This window comes from Vulpes vulpes, chromosome 1 (assembly GCF_048418805.1).
Source record: "Vulpes vulpes isolate BD-2025 chromosome 1, VulVul3, whole genome shotgun sequence".
NCBI classification, from domain to species: Eukaryota; Metazoa; Chordata; class Mammalia; order Carnivora; family Canidae; genus Vulpes; species Vulpes vulpes.
This window is the reverse complement of record NC_132780.1, coordinates 79,531,095-79,546,796: the sequence shown is the minus strand read 5'-3', so window position 1 is coordinate 79,546,796 and position 15,702 is coordinate 79,531,095. Positions and strand designations below refer to the sequence as shown.

The 15,702-nt window shown below is 38.0% G+C and overlaps 1 protein-coding gene across 6 annotated transcripts in view; it reads left to right on the top strand.

The window, feature by feature from the left end:
• The window catches only part of ESR1 (estrogen receptor 1), a 374,345-nt gene that overhangs the window by 159,097 nt on the left and 199,546 nt on the right, over positions 1 to 15,702 (top strand). For all 6 annotated transcript variants that reach the window (XM_072767773.1, XM_072767754.1, XM_072767765.1 and 3 more), the window contains exon 4: positions 10,245 to 10,361. In XM_072767773.1, coding sequence (XP_072623874.1) covers positions 10,245 to 10,361 — 117 coding nt within the window. The remainder of the gene's footprint in view (positions 1 to 10,244; positions 10,362 to 15,702) is intronic.

Genomic DNA, 15,702 nt, shown 5'->3' with positions numbered 1-15,702 from the left:
AAAGGCAAGAAGAGAGAGGAACAGAGTGGCTGGGATTGGTCCTGCTTGCCAAAGGGAATGGGGCTGTTAGCATGCATTGGGCAGAACCTGGGGCACCCTGTGTGCCTCCTTATATCCTACTTGGCAAAGGTTAAAGGTGACTGATGACTTCACCCTCTCTATGGAGAGGAGACCTCGGTCCCTCAGGAATAAAGGTTTGGGTCAGCAGAAGGGATGCCAGACCCAGCAAGAGTAGGGGGAGGGTCACAGATACTCAGGATGGCTTTGTGACAGGAGCAGAAACAGACTGGAGCCTCTGCCTGTGGTTTGGGTGGTTTGGGTGTCTGCTACTTGTTCTTTCCTGGAGTTTCTGCAGATCAAAAAACACAGCTCATGCTAGCCCTTTTCCTATTCTTTATAAAATAAATGTGGTAAATTTTCCTTTGCTTAACAAGGTTCTGGTGGTTAAGTTTATTACTCAGTCCGTGGGTTGTAAAGTAGAGAGAAATAACCATTGAATGGGTGGTAGCAGAACTAGAAAAGGAATGAAGATTGTTAATGCCAGGTTGGTTTTGGTTGGAAATTTTTAAAACACTTTTTTAAATTGTTATTTTGATTATTGTTTAAAAAACTATGAATACACATGCTACATGTTAAACAGTTTAAGATGATACATGATATAAAGTTAAGACCTTCCTCTGGTCTCTACCAAAATCCATACTTCCTTTCTTGATCGGTAAACTCTATGAATAGTTTCATCCAAAAATTGCATATATACACACATACACGTACACTTACATGCATATATATATTTTGGTTATATAAGTGGCATTATACTCTACACATTATTCTGTGAATAGCTTTCCTCACTGAATAATATAGATTGAAGATTTTTCCGTATCAGTAAATATATGTACTCATTTTTTTGGTCTCATTTTTTAAAATGGCTATATTTTAGTCGATAGGGATACATTCTGTTGGCACAAAGTTTTATGTTTGACCAAATGTTTACATATATTATCTCTGGGCCTCATAGCAGCCACTAAGGGAGGTATAAGAGGCCTGGTTCACCTGGGATCCCATGAAGCCTTGGACTCAAACATGAGCCAGTGCTCTGAGCACAGTGATGTTCCCCAGATACACCCATATTCCTTCCATTTAGTGCAGCAACCATAGATGGAAATCAGTTCTTCAGCAGAAAAAAAAAAAAAATCAATCCAGAACACTAAGAAAACAAATGAAAAGTAAGTATGTCTGTCAGGAAGGGAGAAAAGAGAATAATCAAAGTTTAGAACCAGAATGGGCTCTTCTTCCTTTTCCTTTCATAGATGAGAGCATGAGGCCAAGAATCCAACAATTTAGCTTGTGTGGGGCACTCAGGCCATTTTCTTTCTGGAGGTTTTTTCCTAGGTTTGTGGGGTGGGGTGGGTAGGGAGGAGATTTTAGATTTTTCCAAGCTCTCTTGTTTTCGTTAGTTGGAATGAGCTGTGGACAGGCATATAGACTGAAAAGTCTGAACACCCTTGAGAAATGAGAAAACTCCTTTCTGAGCATTGTGGAGTGGCTCTTCTGAGAATTCTCCTCATAAGGCAGTCTGGCCACATAGACCTGCGCTGTCTGGATGCCCAGGAAGTGTGGATTTCATACATTCCTGCACATTTGTTTACTGAGCTTCTAACATTCATCTAGCTCTTCACTAGGCCACAGGGCTATGTGTCAGAGAAACTGTCCCCAACCATGAGGACTAGAAAACATGTGAGATTATTTGTGCTATTTTGGGTTAAATTTACCATGAAAGGTTCATTGGCAATATTGAATGAACCCATTTATTTCTATCTGTTGGGAGAAATTGTTACTCAAGCCAAGAATGTAGAATGGTAGTCATTTCTAAGTCTGACTGACTATCTTTTGGCTTATTTCCTCACTTTTGAAATAGACTTAAAGATAAAAAGAGTAACTAAACTTGTGTTCAAATGTGCTGGGGGAGTCTTGACCATTGAAACAGAAGCTCTTGCCTCTTCTTTCATGACTTTTATCAGGATATCTGGGAGGAACTTCCCTAGGAATTTCATCTTGGAGGGCTCCTGAAGAAGGATGAGACCCCTTATTTACCAATTAGGTGGCCAGAAGCTTAAAGGACCTTCATATTCCATACCATGCTAGATCTGAGTAAACACCTTCTTTCCCTTCTGTCTCAAAGCACCACAGTGCCTCGTGGGGGAGTGAGAGGGTGAGACAGTGGCTTCTAAGTGGTCCATGGAAGCCAGGCCGGTAAGCACAGTGGTGCTCAGGGTTTCTGAGTTGTGCCCCCTTGCTCTGATAGCCACCCCATTTGTCTCTTACTTGCTTCCTCAGCTTTGGACTGAAATAGTTTATACTGCTTTTGATGCCAGTATTTGGAATTTAAATGACTCTAAGTTGAGAGAAAGCTTGGGGAACTCTTTGGAAACAGTGGAACAGAGCAAAGGAGAGGGGGTATCTGGAGGTGAGCTGAATGCTGCCTGGCATTGGACTAATCACACTGGTTGTCACATTGCTTTCTTTTATGTGATGCTTATCTATTGTCCCAGAAGGAGCAATTTCAGAAAGTCCTTTTCTGGGCTGTAGAACAACCCTGGCTTATTTGTTGAGTCTTAAGAGGCATTATTGAAAGTGGTTCATTGTCTCTGGTGTATTACAATGAGATGGTGGTCACTGATTTCATTATGTTTTCCTTTATTGCAGCTGTTGGTTTGATCCTGTGCCAGGTGCTTAAAACAATTGTGGTTTTGCAGATGGTAAGCAATGCTGGACAAGGAGAGGGATCATGTCCATTACCCTGGCCAAAATTTTTAGCAGACTGGGGTCTGACGAGGGCAAGTAAAGGATTTCCTCTTCATTTTCACTTAGAAAAAGAAACTGTTCAGGACAATTATCTTTCTTAGAATTCCTTTAAATATTTTTTACTTTAAAAATATTCTCAGATGCAAATAATATTTTTATTTCACTTAAAATATACCAGAATTGACTAGCTGTAAAAATATAATTCAGGATGCATTATTGAGGCATGCTGTTTTTATTTGTATGCCATTACATACAGATGTAGTTGTGAAATAGTTCAAATCATGGCACATTGAATGTCCTCACTGGATTTTTAGGAATGTGTTCACTGAGACAGCCAAATTCTATTTCATTTTGTTTGGCTCAATGCACTGGCTATAAATCAGAGAATATTCACTTTAATATCTGAGTCAAAATTTATTTCCAAACATAATACTGCAGTTGTTCTTTTACAGAAAGTAAATTTCTTATTTATTTCCCTAATACCTTGCCTTCTACTCTCTCTTTCTCTATTTTGTGCTGGAATGTGCTGGAATGTCATCTAGGGAGAGTTTGATAATATATGCCATAATCTACTGCTAAATATATTTCATATGATTAATCTCTCGTATCTTTACCTTTGGGAGTCTTAGGAATCACAGGTTCTGGAAATTAATTTCATTGCTGCTTCTGAAATGCCCCCCTGATATTATAATATTGTAATTACATTAGGGAAAAACATTTTGATTGTAGTTTAAAGTATAATAGTATTTAGACATCTGGCTAGGTCTAGGTATTGAGTTCTTTCTATGACACCAGCCCAATGGTGGGTATTCCTGAAGTAACAAGACTTGTGAACGAGGCAGACCAAGGCTTTGATTATGGACCCATCTCTAGTAGTGGAGTGACTTTGAACAAGTTAGTCAATCTCTTGGGATCTCAGTTTCTGCTTCAATAATATGGGAGTTACAATGACCTGACTTATTAGTTGTGATGTATAGATGAGAAAAAGAGCTAAAGTCACCTGGCGTGGTGTGTGGTCCATGGGGACCACATGGCCAATACTGCTAGCCAACCCTTGGGCCCAAGGACATTTTTTTTTTTTAGAGGGAAATCTAAACAGGCCAACTTAAAATGCACATCTTTAATTCTTTTTCCTGCCTTACCTCATGAAGATGCTTCCTATACACCCAGCTTTGTTTAAAACAGTTGTGGTAAAGTATACATAACATAAGATTTCCTATTTTAATACTTTTTAATTCAGTGATGTTAACTACATTCACATTGTTTTGCAACTATCACCACTGCCCATCTCCAGAACTTTTTCATCATCCCAAATGAAAACTCTCTACTCGTTGCACAATAAATTCCCCATTTCCTCCTTTGTAAAACTCTTGATAACTCCTATTCAGTTTTCTGTCTCTATGAATTTGACTACTCTAGGTACTTGATCCAGGTGGACACATACAATATTTGTCCTTTTGGGTCTGGCTTATTTCACTTAGCATGTCTTTAGGATTCATCTATGTTGTAGCATGTATCCAAATTTTATTTCTTTTGAAGGCTGAATAAAACTCCATTTAATGTATATACCATATTTTCCCCCCATTTATCTGCCAGTGGACATTTGGGTTGTTTCCAGCTGTTGGCTATTGTGAATAATGTACTATAAACATGGATATGCAAATATCTGTTTGGGTCTGTGCTTTCAGTTCTTTTGGGCATATACCCAGAAGTGGAATTTCTGGATTATAGGATTTCCAACTTCATTTTGACATGCCTCCCAAGCTTTGGTACTACATTTATAATAATTGTTTGGTAGTTGCTTGTTGGTGTGCTACTGAGATCTCAAATACAGTATGCTTCAAAATTTTCCATACCTCTTCTTCCCACGCTACTCCCAAATCCGATCCTCTTTTTGATTAATGATAAGAATAATTTTTGAGACATCCTGGCACAAGCCACCAGAATCTTTGACCTCCTTCTCCCCTGTTCCTCCTTCTCTAGCCCTAAGAATTTGGCAAAGCTAATTTAAGCTTTTTTTTTTACCTCTTCTTTTTGCCTTGTCTGCTCTACTACTCAGAGATGATTATTTTGGTGCATATTTTGGTATTTTTTTTTCTTTGGCATTACCTTGAACATTTTTAATCCTTCATTTTCTTTTTTTAAAATAAGATTCATTTCTTTATTTGAGACAGAGAGAGAGAGAGAGAGAGAGAATGAATGAGTTGGAGGGGCAGAGGAAAAGGAAGAGAGAATCTCTAGCAGACTCCAAGCTGAGTGTGGAGCCTGACATGGGACTTGGTCTCATGATCCTAAGATCATGATCTGAGCAGAAACCAAGAGCCAGACGCTCAATGTAATGTGCCACCTAGGTGCCCTAATCCTTTTCTAATGAATATTAATATATGATTTTCATTAAAAAATCTTTTGAACTCTCATTTCCAAACAAATTTCTTAGGACCAAGTTTTGCCCTTGTGAACCTCAGTTTTGGGGTCCTGGGTATGGCAGCCATTGTTTTGTTTGGGGTTATCATCTTCTCAGTCATTACTTCCTTTATAGAACTCCAACCTGACCCCTCAAAAGACCTGTTCTCCAGACGGGATAAGGGTGGGGGCAACAGAGTTTTAGCAATTACATTTTGTTCAGGTAACAAATATTTGTTAAGCTCCACTGTGTGCCTGAGAGTGTGCTGGGTACAGAATAAATGATGATAAATGAGACAGATACAATGCATCCCTCATCAAGCCTATAGTCACCTGGGGATGGTGACAAACAATTAAAGTCCAATGTAGTAAGCACTGTGATAGGACAAAAGCTAGGCATCATTGGAGGGGCAGAAAGGAACCCCAGCTTAGTTGATATCTCAACTGACACACTTGAGAGATTAATGGGAGTCAGTTGGGCTAAGTGTAAGGGAAGTGTGTCCCCCCAGGAAAGAATGGTGTATGCAGTCCTGGAGGTAAGAAGGAGAAGGGAAAAGAGAGAACAGAGGACATGGTTAGAACTTAGTGTAAAAGATAAGACCAGGAAGGGAGGTAGGAGCTGATCAGGAACAGCTTTATAAGCTGTCTTGAGGCATTTAGATTTTATCCTTAGAGCTTTGAGGAGCATCAGAATATGAAAGCAGGGTAGAGGCATGGTGGTGTATGATTTTAGAAGAATCACCTGGCAGCACAGTGGGGAATGGTTGGTGGGGGAAAGCTGGAGGCAGGGGGTGGCTTAGTATGCTGCTGTGATAATCTGGGCTGGAGACAGTGTGAGTGATGGTAGGGATGGTGGGCCCTGGGAAAAATTGATTTTGCTTTTTAAAAGAATTTAAAAGTAATTGATTGGATCAGTGTGTACATGTGTGTGAAGGTTTGAGTGAGGAAGAGGGTAGAGAGTCTTGAAATAATACCACGTCTCAGGCTTTGTGGTATGGTGGTAAGTTGGAAGAGATTAATGAGGAAAGATGATCATCAGTTATGTTTGGGACACATTCATCTTGACGAAGCTATGAAAAAGTCAAATCTAAATGGACTGTGGGTGAGTAGGTATATGGATGTGAAGCTCAGCAAAGAGATTTGGTCTGATGTGACTGCCAGAATGTGGTGAGGGAAAAGTGTAGCAAAAGGAAAGATACCCAGTGTTAAATTTCTCTCAGGATACTACTTATTTTATTTTTTTCAGCTTTATTGAAGCATAATTGACAAAATTATAAGATATTTAAAGTGTTCATTGTGGTGATTTGATATACCTATCCTTTGTGAAAGGATTCCCTTCACTGAGTCAGTTGACACATCCATTGCCTCATATGTTTACTTTTTTATGGCAAGAACATTTACATTCTACTTTCTGAGTAAATTTCCATGATACAATACACGTATTATCAATTCTTGTTATCATGTTATACATCAGATCCTCACACCCTATTGGTCTCAAGATGCCATATAAAGTGATGCCATGCAGTATTTGTCTTTCTCTGCCTGGCTTATTTCACTTCACAAAATGCCCTTCAGCTTTATCCATGTTGTCACGAATGATAGGATTTCCTCTTTATTAAGGTTGAAGAATATTCCAATATATTTATATAAATACCATCTTTTCTTTTTTAATTTATCTGTCAATGGACACTTGAGTTGTTTCCGTTCCTTGACGATTATGAATAATGCTGCTATGAACATGGTAGTACAGATATCTCTTTGAGTTAATGATTTTGTTTTCTTTGAGTAAATACCCAGTAGTGGAATCACTAGATTGTAGGGGTAGTTCTATTTTAAATTTCTTGAGGAACTGCCATACTATTTTCCACAGAGGCCACACTGCTTTGCATTTCTACCAAACAGTGCACGAGCACGAGGGTTTCCTTTTCTCCACGTCCTCACCTGCTTGTTTTAATATGGTCTGTTTTATATTTTTTAATATAAGACTATATTAATTATATTAATATAATATAATTATATATATAATATAATATAATAATATATTATTAATTTCTAACCATGAGTCATTGCTTATTTTTGTAGCTAGCAATTGTGATCTTTCTATGTGATGGTAACAATGCAAAATCAGCTACTACTGACAGAGGGAAAAATAAGAAGAAAAGGAAAAACAAAAAGTTGAGAGAAAGAATCCCAGAGACATGTGGGGAAAAGCTGTGTATGAGCCCATCTGCTGGCCTAGGAGCTGTGGGTTGGCCTGGTGGTTCCTGTTCTTCATGCTTTCTGCTTAGGTTTCATTTATCTCCTCTTCTCTCTATTTCCAATTATTCAGACCCCATATTAGTTCAAAAGCTTTACTTTTATTTTTGGTGGGCAACACAGTAGTGATTATTTCTCTAAAACATCACCTGAGCCTCACATCTTGGTTTTGGCCTTTCACACTTCATCCAGGCCTAATGTAAAAGGCACATTAGGGCCTATCTGGTCAGAGGTACATGGAATTCCTCACTGTCTTCAGTGAAAACACTGTATATTTCATTCATACAGTTGGTGTGATTTTTTTTAAAAAATTAACTCTACTTCAGTAGGATAGGCATTGTTTTCACAAGAACAAATAATAAAGCTTAAAATAAAGTTTCTTGTTAAAGAAACTAATTTTGAATTGCTTCAATTGCTTTAATAGCACACCTTTACTGAGGTGCCTGGGTGGCTCAGTTGGTTAAGTATCTGACTCTTGATCTTAGCTCAGGTCTTGGTCTCAGGGTCATGAGTTTCAGCTCCACCCAGTATGGAGAGTATTTTAAAAAGAATAACAACACACCTTTACAAAGTTATACTCAGAGAACAAAAACCTACCTGCTGTTTTCCTTCTCTGATGTAAGTTGAAGACTTATAAATAGTTAATGGTGTTTAGTTAAGAAGATTTTGTTTTAACCAGATGTATCAAATATGTACCTATTCATTTTTTTGTTGTTGTTGCCAATTTACCAATTCTAAATTTTAATGTAGTCGGAGCAGAAAATCCACTTTATCACCAAGAGTTTGCATTACAAACATGATTCTGCTGTGCATCTATTTTCTTTCTAGTTAAGGGATGAATTCAATTGCACAAATCCAGTGTGTTTTATCTGTTAAACATGTTAGTTCAGGAATTTCACTTGGTTCTATAAAGATACACATCTACAGGGATGGCCAGGGCAAACATAACATTTTGCCAATTGGGCTCTGATCCAATTCAGTTCTCCCATCTTCTTGCTTGCAGAACAACTGGTTTTTGAGAAGAAAGTGTATCAGGGTTAATTTTTAGTTTGAATGATTATTGACTCTTTTCTTCTGAGACTTAATATAAACTCATTTTTAGATTTAAAATAAATCAGCACGTAGAGCATAAACATCATAGGAAACCAAACACTGAAAATTTCTTTGAGGTGTCAGAAGACGGCAACTTTTGCTTAAAGTTAACATCTGCCTAGGTAAGTTTTGTTTCTGATTCTATGATTTCCTCAGCTTGTCTGTGTTAATAAGGGCAGTTGTAAACATAAAAACTATTCCTGGATATTTGAGGTGGTGTGTGGTCTTTTACTGAAGTTGTCAGTTTACAATTTTGCTGGCTAGTTTGCTGGTTCCTATTATGGTCAGAAGAAGAATGTATGTGTTAATTTGATCTGAAGCCTGTTTATGTAGTAATTTTTATAATGTATGTCTAAAGATGGAGAAGCAAGTTTTATGAGACCAACATTTCTTGTTAAGGTCCCACTCCACCCTATTCTAATTGAGATTGACCCTTAAGCTGAATAAGGAACAAAGAGTTCTATAGTGAAAACACTTTAATACATGTTACATCTTGCCCTTAGTGAATGGGAAAATGGAGACACAGATGATCTGAATTAGAGGGGGCAATATTTCCTCACTTTTTTTTTTTTGAGAATGGGAAACATTTAAAAATAATATATATCATCTCCATAGTCTAAATTCAGGCCTAAGCATTTGGGTTTTAGATAAATGGATTTCTTCATTAAACATGCCGATATTTATTAATTTGTGGAGTTTAATATTCACATCAGAAACCAGACTTCTTTTGAGGGATAAAGAAATGGAGGTGACCTCTAAATCTTAGAGCAGAAACTTCTTATGGGCAATAGGCCCTATGTAGTCAGAACTCAAAGAAGAGGGTTGGTCTGGGAGTATAAATCTGCGAGTCATCTGCATTTATGACCGCGGGAGCTGTAGCCATGGAATAGATTCTCTTGTGGCAGACTTTGGAATCAGAAGAAGGGCTTGGGGCAGCCCGGGTGGCTCAGTGGTTTAGTGCCACCTTCAGCCCAGGGCCTGATCCTGGAGGCACAGGTATCGAGTCCCACGTCAGGCTCCCTGCATGGAGCCTGCTTCTCCTTCTGCCTTGGTCTCGCTCTGCCCCTCTCTCTCTCATGAATAAATAAATAAAATCTTAAAAAAAAAAAAAAAAAAAGAGAAGAAGAGGGGCTTGACACTGAGTCCTGTGCTGCTCTAGAGTGGATGTTGGAGAGAATCTGCAAATGAAACTAGGAAGCCACAGCCTGAGGGGTAGAAGGAACATGGGGGAGTTCTTTCTTTTACCTCATGTTTACTGCATCTCTGTTGCTCAAATTCTCTTTCTCATTCACATCCATGATATACAACTCTGTTGCACAGAAAAGGTCTCCCGGGACCTCACATCACTCTCAAGCCTTCACCTTACATCCCTTCTCCACTTCTCAGTTCAACTCTTCAGAGAGGTCTACACACTTAAGCTCTGCATTTTCCTCACCTCTCCTGCATAGCTCAACCCACACCTGTTTTCTATCTTAGCTGTCCCACAAAAGTTGCTTAAATCCTTATATCTAATGACTCCTATTACTGAATTCAACAGATATTTCCAGTCCACATCTTACCTGACCTATCAGAGTATCTGCAACACAGTAAAGCCAAGTAGATGACAGGAAAACATCCTCCAGGCAGTTTCCCTCTAGATTCTGACTACATCTCCTGAAATAATATTAATTCTGTCCTCTTGCTTTTATTAGGACATAATGACTACATGTGTCCAGCTACCAACCAGTGCACAATCGATAAGAACAGGAGGAAGAGCTGTCAGGCCTGTCGGCTGCGCAAGTGCTATGAAGTTGGCATGATGAAAGGCGGTAGGTACCTGCCTCCCAAGGGCACCCACCCAGGAGGGGCGTCCATGCCTGCCCCCCAGTGCTGGCTACTTCTGTCCTAACCACCATGGCAGTGCAATGTTTTCCCTTCTAATTAATTGTTTCCTAGTCCTATTTTTCTTTGCAACAAAAGTATTTTTATAACACTTTTTTTTTTTAAATAGGAAGTTCCTGGAACTGGAGATTCTAACATGCCATTTTGTGTTTTATATTTTAGATGTAAATACTTATATTTTGAATCAGAGGTGCGTGGGAGGTGGCGGTGGAAGGAAAGGAAGACTGCTCAGTGAATTAATCTAGAAATATTTTTCAGTGACTGTTTATGTTGCTAGTGCTAGAAAACGGTGTCTGAGAAGAAGCTTTCCCTAAAGTGAGACTTGTAAATGTGAGAGCTAAATAGCTAATTTATAGTCTTCCAATGTCTTCACATCCTTCAGGGAGTTCGAATGTCAATCAAAAGGCAGCTTTCTCCTTTAGAAGTTGAGTCAACTAGTGGCTCCTATAACCTCAGCATCTGGCATGGGGCTTGGAGCAGTGGAATCGGTGCTGAGTGCTGACAAATCATGAGGCTTTCAGGCTTTGTGCCCGTGTGCTTCTGTCTTTGTGGCCATGTGCGTGTGTGCATGCATGCGTGCATGAGTGTGTATGTGTGTGTGGTTTTCTGTCTTCTCATGTATCCAGTTTTCCATTTTCTTTTATGGGAATCCAGTTTCTGGTTCTGGGGGTATTTTTTGCTCCATAGATGTGGTTGCCTGATCTTGTCTTCTTGGAGATCTAGTCTTGAGGAACACAGATGCCAGTCTTGGGTAGCCTTCAAACTACTGGAAGAGAACAAATAGAAACTGTGTAATTAAAGCCATGGTGTATTCAGTGTTTTCAGAGGATACCGAGGGGAGGGAGGGGCCTGGGATTTTGTTGCCTGCTGACTGTAATAGGGGAAGAGCTTTCTGAGGAACAAGAGGCGTGGCATGAGTTAAGGAGAAGGGAATTAGCATGAAAAAGAATGTTGATGGCGCAGGTGGAGGACAGCTAATCTTTTCCCTCCTTAATACTTGCCGGAAAAGGGGAATCAGAAGGAAAACCAAGAACCTGGTTGGAAGGGAGTTTACAGTCAAAGATTCCTGAGTTCCATGGTCACAGATAAGACTGCCAGGTTGAGATTTTAGATACAGTTTGAGATAAATTCTCTCAAAACAGACGAAATATTGAATTTATTATGCATTGTGTGAGCTGAGACTCTGTGTCTCAGATGTCTGAAAAAGCAGCTTTAATTCAAAGTAATTTATTCCAAGAAATTAACAGCTACATTGAGAAAATCACACTTGGAGTCCTAAATGAATTAAATATTTAAGGAATCCATCTTTCTTTGTACCATTGGAGAATCAGTCAAAGCTTAATTAAACTTACAAAAAGCTTCTTAAGGTAACTTGATAAGTGACAGTAATGTAACAGCTATATGTAAAAAGTTTAATTTGAACCAGTGGAGTGTAAATTTAATGTGCTTCCTTGGTGACTACAGGTAGGTTAAGCCGAGTCTCTTAATGTTCTGTCTGAATGCTGAAATAATCAACTTGTGAATATGTCCAAAACATTTTTTCCTTTGAGAGTACCCATACATTGGCCCCACTTCATAAAAACAATCTCTGTTTTTTCCTAATTTTTATCCGAATACAATCTGGCTGTATATTTAACATAAATTATATATGCTCATTTTTAATCTCAGAAAAATTCTAATATGCAAAGATATGATAAGAGTTTTTAAATACAGCTGTTTTTAAATACTGCTCTAGATAATTTGACTATACCTAGGCAGTCTGCATGTGCATGCATATACTTACATGGGCATATTTATGACTAAAATGTACTTATCTGTGTTAGTCTGCTGCTATATTAGTCTCCTTGGCCTGCCATAACAAAGTCTATGGCCTGGGGGGCTTAAACAACAGAAATCAATTTTCTCACAGTTTCTGGAGGCTAAAAGTCCAAGATGAAGTTATTGGAAAATCCAGTTTCTGGTAAGCGCTCTCTTTCAAGCTTAGAGATAGCTGCCTTCCCACTGTGTCCTTTTCTCTGCGGGCACAGACATAGAGGAAGCATTCTCTGTTGTGTCTCTCTTCTTATAAAGGTGCTGGTCCTATTGGATTAGGATCTCACCTTTATGATGACTTCAGTTAACCTGTAATTGCTTCCATGAAGGCCTGATCTTCAAATACAGTCACACTGTAGCTTATGTGACTTCAACATATGAATTTTGGTGGGAAATAATTTAGTCTATAACATCTGCTGTATCAAAATACTATAGATGGGGGGCTTAAACCATAGAAGTGCATTTTCTTACAGTTCTGGAGGCTAAGAAGTCCACGGTGAGGGTGCCAGAAGGTTTGGTCTCATTTGAAAGTTTTCTCCTTGGCTTGCAGATGGTCATCATCTCACTGTGTCCTCCTTTTTTTTCCCTGTATTTACACACCCTTGGTGTTTTTCCTTCTTATAAGGACATAAGTCCTGTTGGATTAGGGCCCCACCTGTATGACTTCATTTGATCTCTGTTATCTCTTCAAAGACCCTGTGTCCAAATAAAGTCACAATCTAAGGTACTGGGGTTAGGGCTTCAATGTGCATTTTGGGGAGAACAAAATTCAGTATATAACAGTATCTCATAGAGAGTTCTCAGCAGTTTATTCAGTATCTGTCTGCATATAATAAAACGTGTCTTTCTGGCAGTTTATATATGTGTGTAAATTTTATGCCAAGCTTTAAAGTTGTAAATTTATAAGCTGTGCATACATCTCATTTTAATGATATGTATAAAGTGTTTGCCATTAAAGCAATGTAATTTATTGTATTTTCTACAACATGGAATACCACACATAACCTTATGACACCTTGTATAACAGCTCCCGAAATCCCACTGAATAAAGACTTAATTTACAATTGGAAGTACAAATATAACTATAAAATTTGAAATTACTTGTAAAAACAGCTGTGACTAAATAAATCTTTATAACATTTCCTCCTGGTTTCGTAAGAATACAGTTTCGTAACCAGGCTTGACAGCAATTAGAATATCGAATCTCTACATATGACATAAAATGGTTAGTTTCTGATAAAAGAGAGATAATTATTTACCCACCCCCTGTTTTTATAGCAAGGTTGAATACATTTACTGAAATATTCTAAAGATACAAAAAAGTACATGATTTACCTACATGAAGAAATTATTTGAATCTGTTAACGATGCCTTTATTACCCTGAAAATCCCGACATCATTATTAGATTTGGTTCTGAGCCACAGTAGTTCTGTAAGATGCAGAATTTAAGATATGCTTTAGGGAACGCGTTTCCCCATCTTCATACATGTACACATCTCTCTGGTTCAGCTGCATTTTCCTCCTCATCTGTATCCCTCCTTTTCAACCTTAGAAGGCAGATTCAATGTGTTTCCTTTTGGGAGGCCTTCCCTGTTGCTTCATGCTATGTTAATTCCCAGTGTTCTACCTTTCATAGCACCTGGCTCTTGTTGAGTTACCATAATTATTATTGTTAGCTATTCTACAACTGTCCATAAACTCCATGATGACAAGGACTCTCTCTGTCCTGTTTACTGAGCTAGCACTAAGCAAGTCACAAAGTAAGTGTTCAAAATTTTCTTTTCTTTTCATGAATTGATGACTTAATTTATTTAAATAATTATTTGTTTAGACTTTCTTACACATGAGCTATTATGGAGCAACAAGAATAAGACCCGGTCCCTTCCATCACTGTGTTCATGGTACAAAGAGGACATTTGTATATGAAGTGGCAAAAAAGTCCAGAATACAAGTTGAGAGTGAGTTGGAAGATGAAGACCAGAGGAAGCATATAACAATGCTTATGTTATATGCTTGTTCAGAGCCAATGGTAGTTCAGAGCTTTAGCTAACCGCTCCTGGGTTAGTTCAACCCAGGGTATTACTCAGATCATCTAACTTTCAAGGTGTATATATTTTTTTAAGATTTATTATTTATTTTAGAGGGGGGAGGGTCAGAAGGAGAGGAATAGAAATCCTCAAGCAGACTCCTTGCTGAGCATGGAACCCAAAATGGGGCTTGATGCCAGGACCCCAAGATCATGACCTGAGCTGAAATCAAGAGTTGGATGTTTAACTGACTGGTGCCCCCACAGTGTGTATTGTTATCAAAGAATCTACTATTCTAGTTTGGTTTGGTGGAAAGGGGGAAGACTTCAGAGATCGAATTCCTGGTCCAAATACTGCTCCTCCTCTGAGCAATCCGGTTATAGTTGCTTTTATGAACTTCATTATCCTCAGATGTAAAATAAAAATAGTTTCTACTTCACAAGTTTGTTACAAAAATTGCAATTCATAACTTATAAAAGTACTTTTTAAATTTAAAGTACCACACAAGTGTTAGCTATTACATCTTTTCTCTCTTTCTTCTTTTTGGAAGAAAGAAAAAGAATGGTAATTTCATCACTTCTACTGGGTATAAATATCTAAGTCCCTGTGGGGAATAAAAACTTGGCTCAGACACATCTGCTTTTCTTTCTTTTGGTGCCATATATTTGATATAGCTTAATGAGGAGCAAGATTGGTTGTGTATTTCATTTTATGATGTCAGAGATTTACACAAATTTGTTAAAATTCTTTTCTCAGAAAAAACTCAGCTGTGTGTAGGTGGTAAGGTTTTCACTCTTCAGATGAGGAAATTGACACACAGAAATTAACTGATGCAGGACATTAATTGATAGACATGCACTGCCCATCCTGATTATGTTTGCATATAACGCATTAAGAAGAAATTTGAAGGGGAGTAGGAGATACAGGCTTTCGGATATGGAATGAATAAGTTATGGAATAAAAGGCACAGTATAGGGAATATAGTCAGTGATATGTTATATTGATATATAATGACAGATGGTAGGTATACTTGTACACGTAGCATAATCTGTAAACTTGACAAATCACTATGCTGTATAACTGAAACTAATGTAACATTGTGTGTCAACTATACTCAAATAAAAAAATGAAATTTGAAATAAAGTAATAAATACTATTTTTTATTTTGATAACAATGTTACAATTTAATTTTGAGAAATACTCCCAAACAATAACTAAATTAAATAAATTAATGTTATAATTTTCAAGTGAAAAGATAACAATAATATAGACAGGGAGATGTATGTTATGAGCCCAGTATAACTCAGAACCCAATGAAGAATTGGAAAGTAAAATATTTGGTTATTGCCTAAGTTTAATATTTATCATCATGGGCTACTATAATTGATTGTACTGAAGAGATAACTCCCAATCCAGAAAATTAGTTTT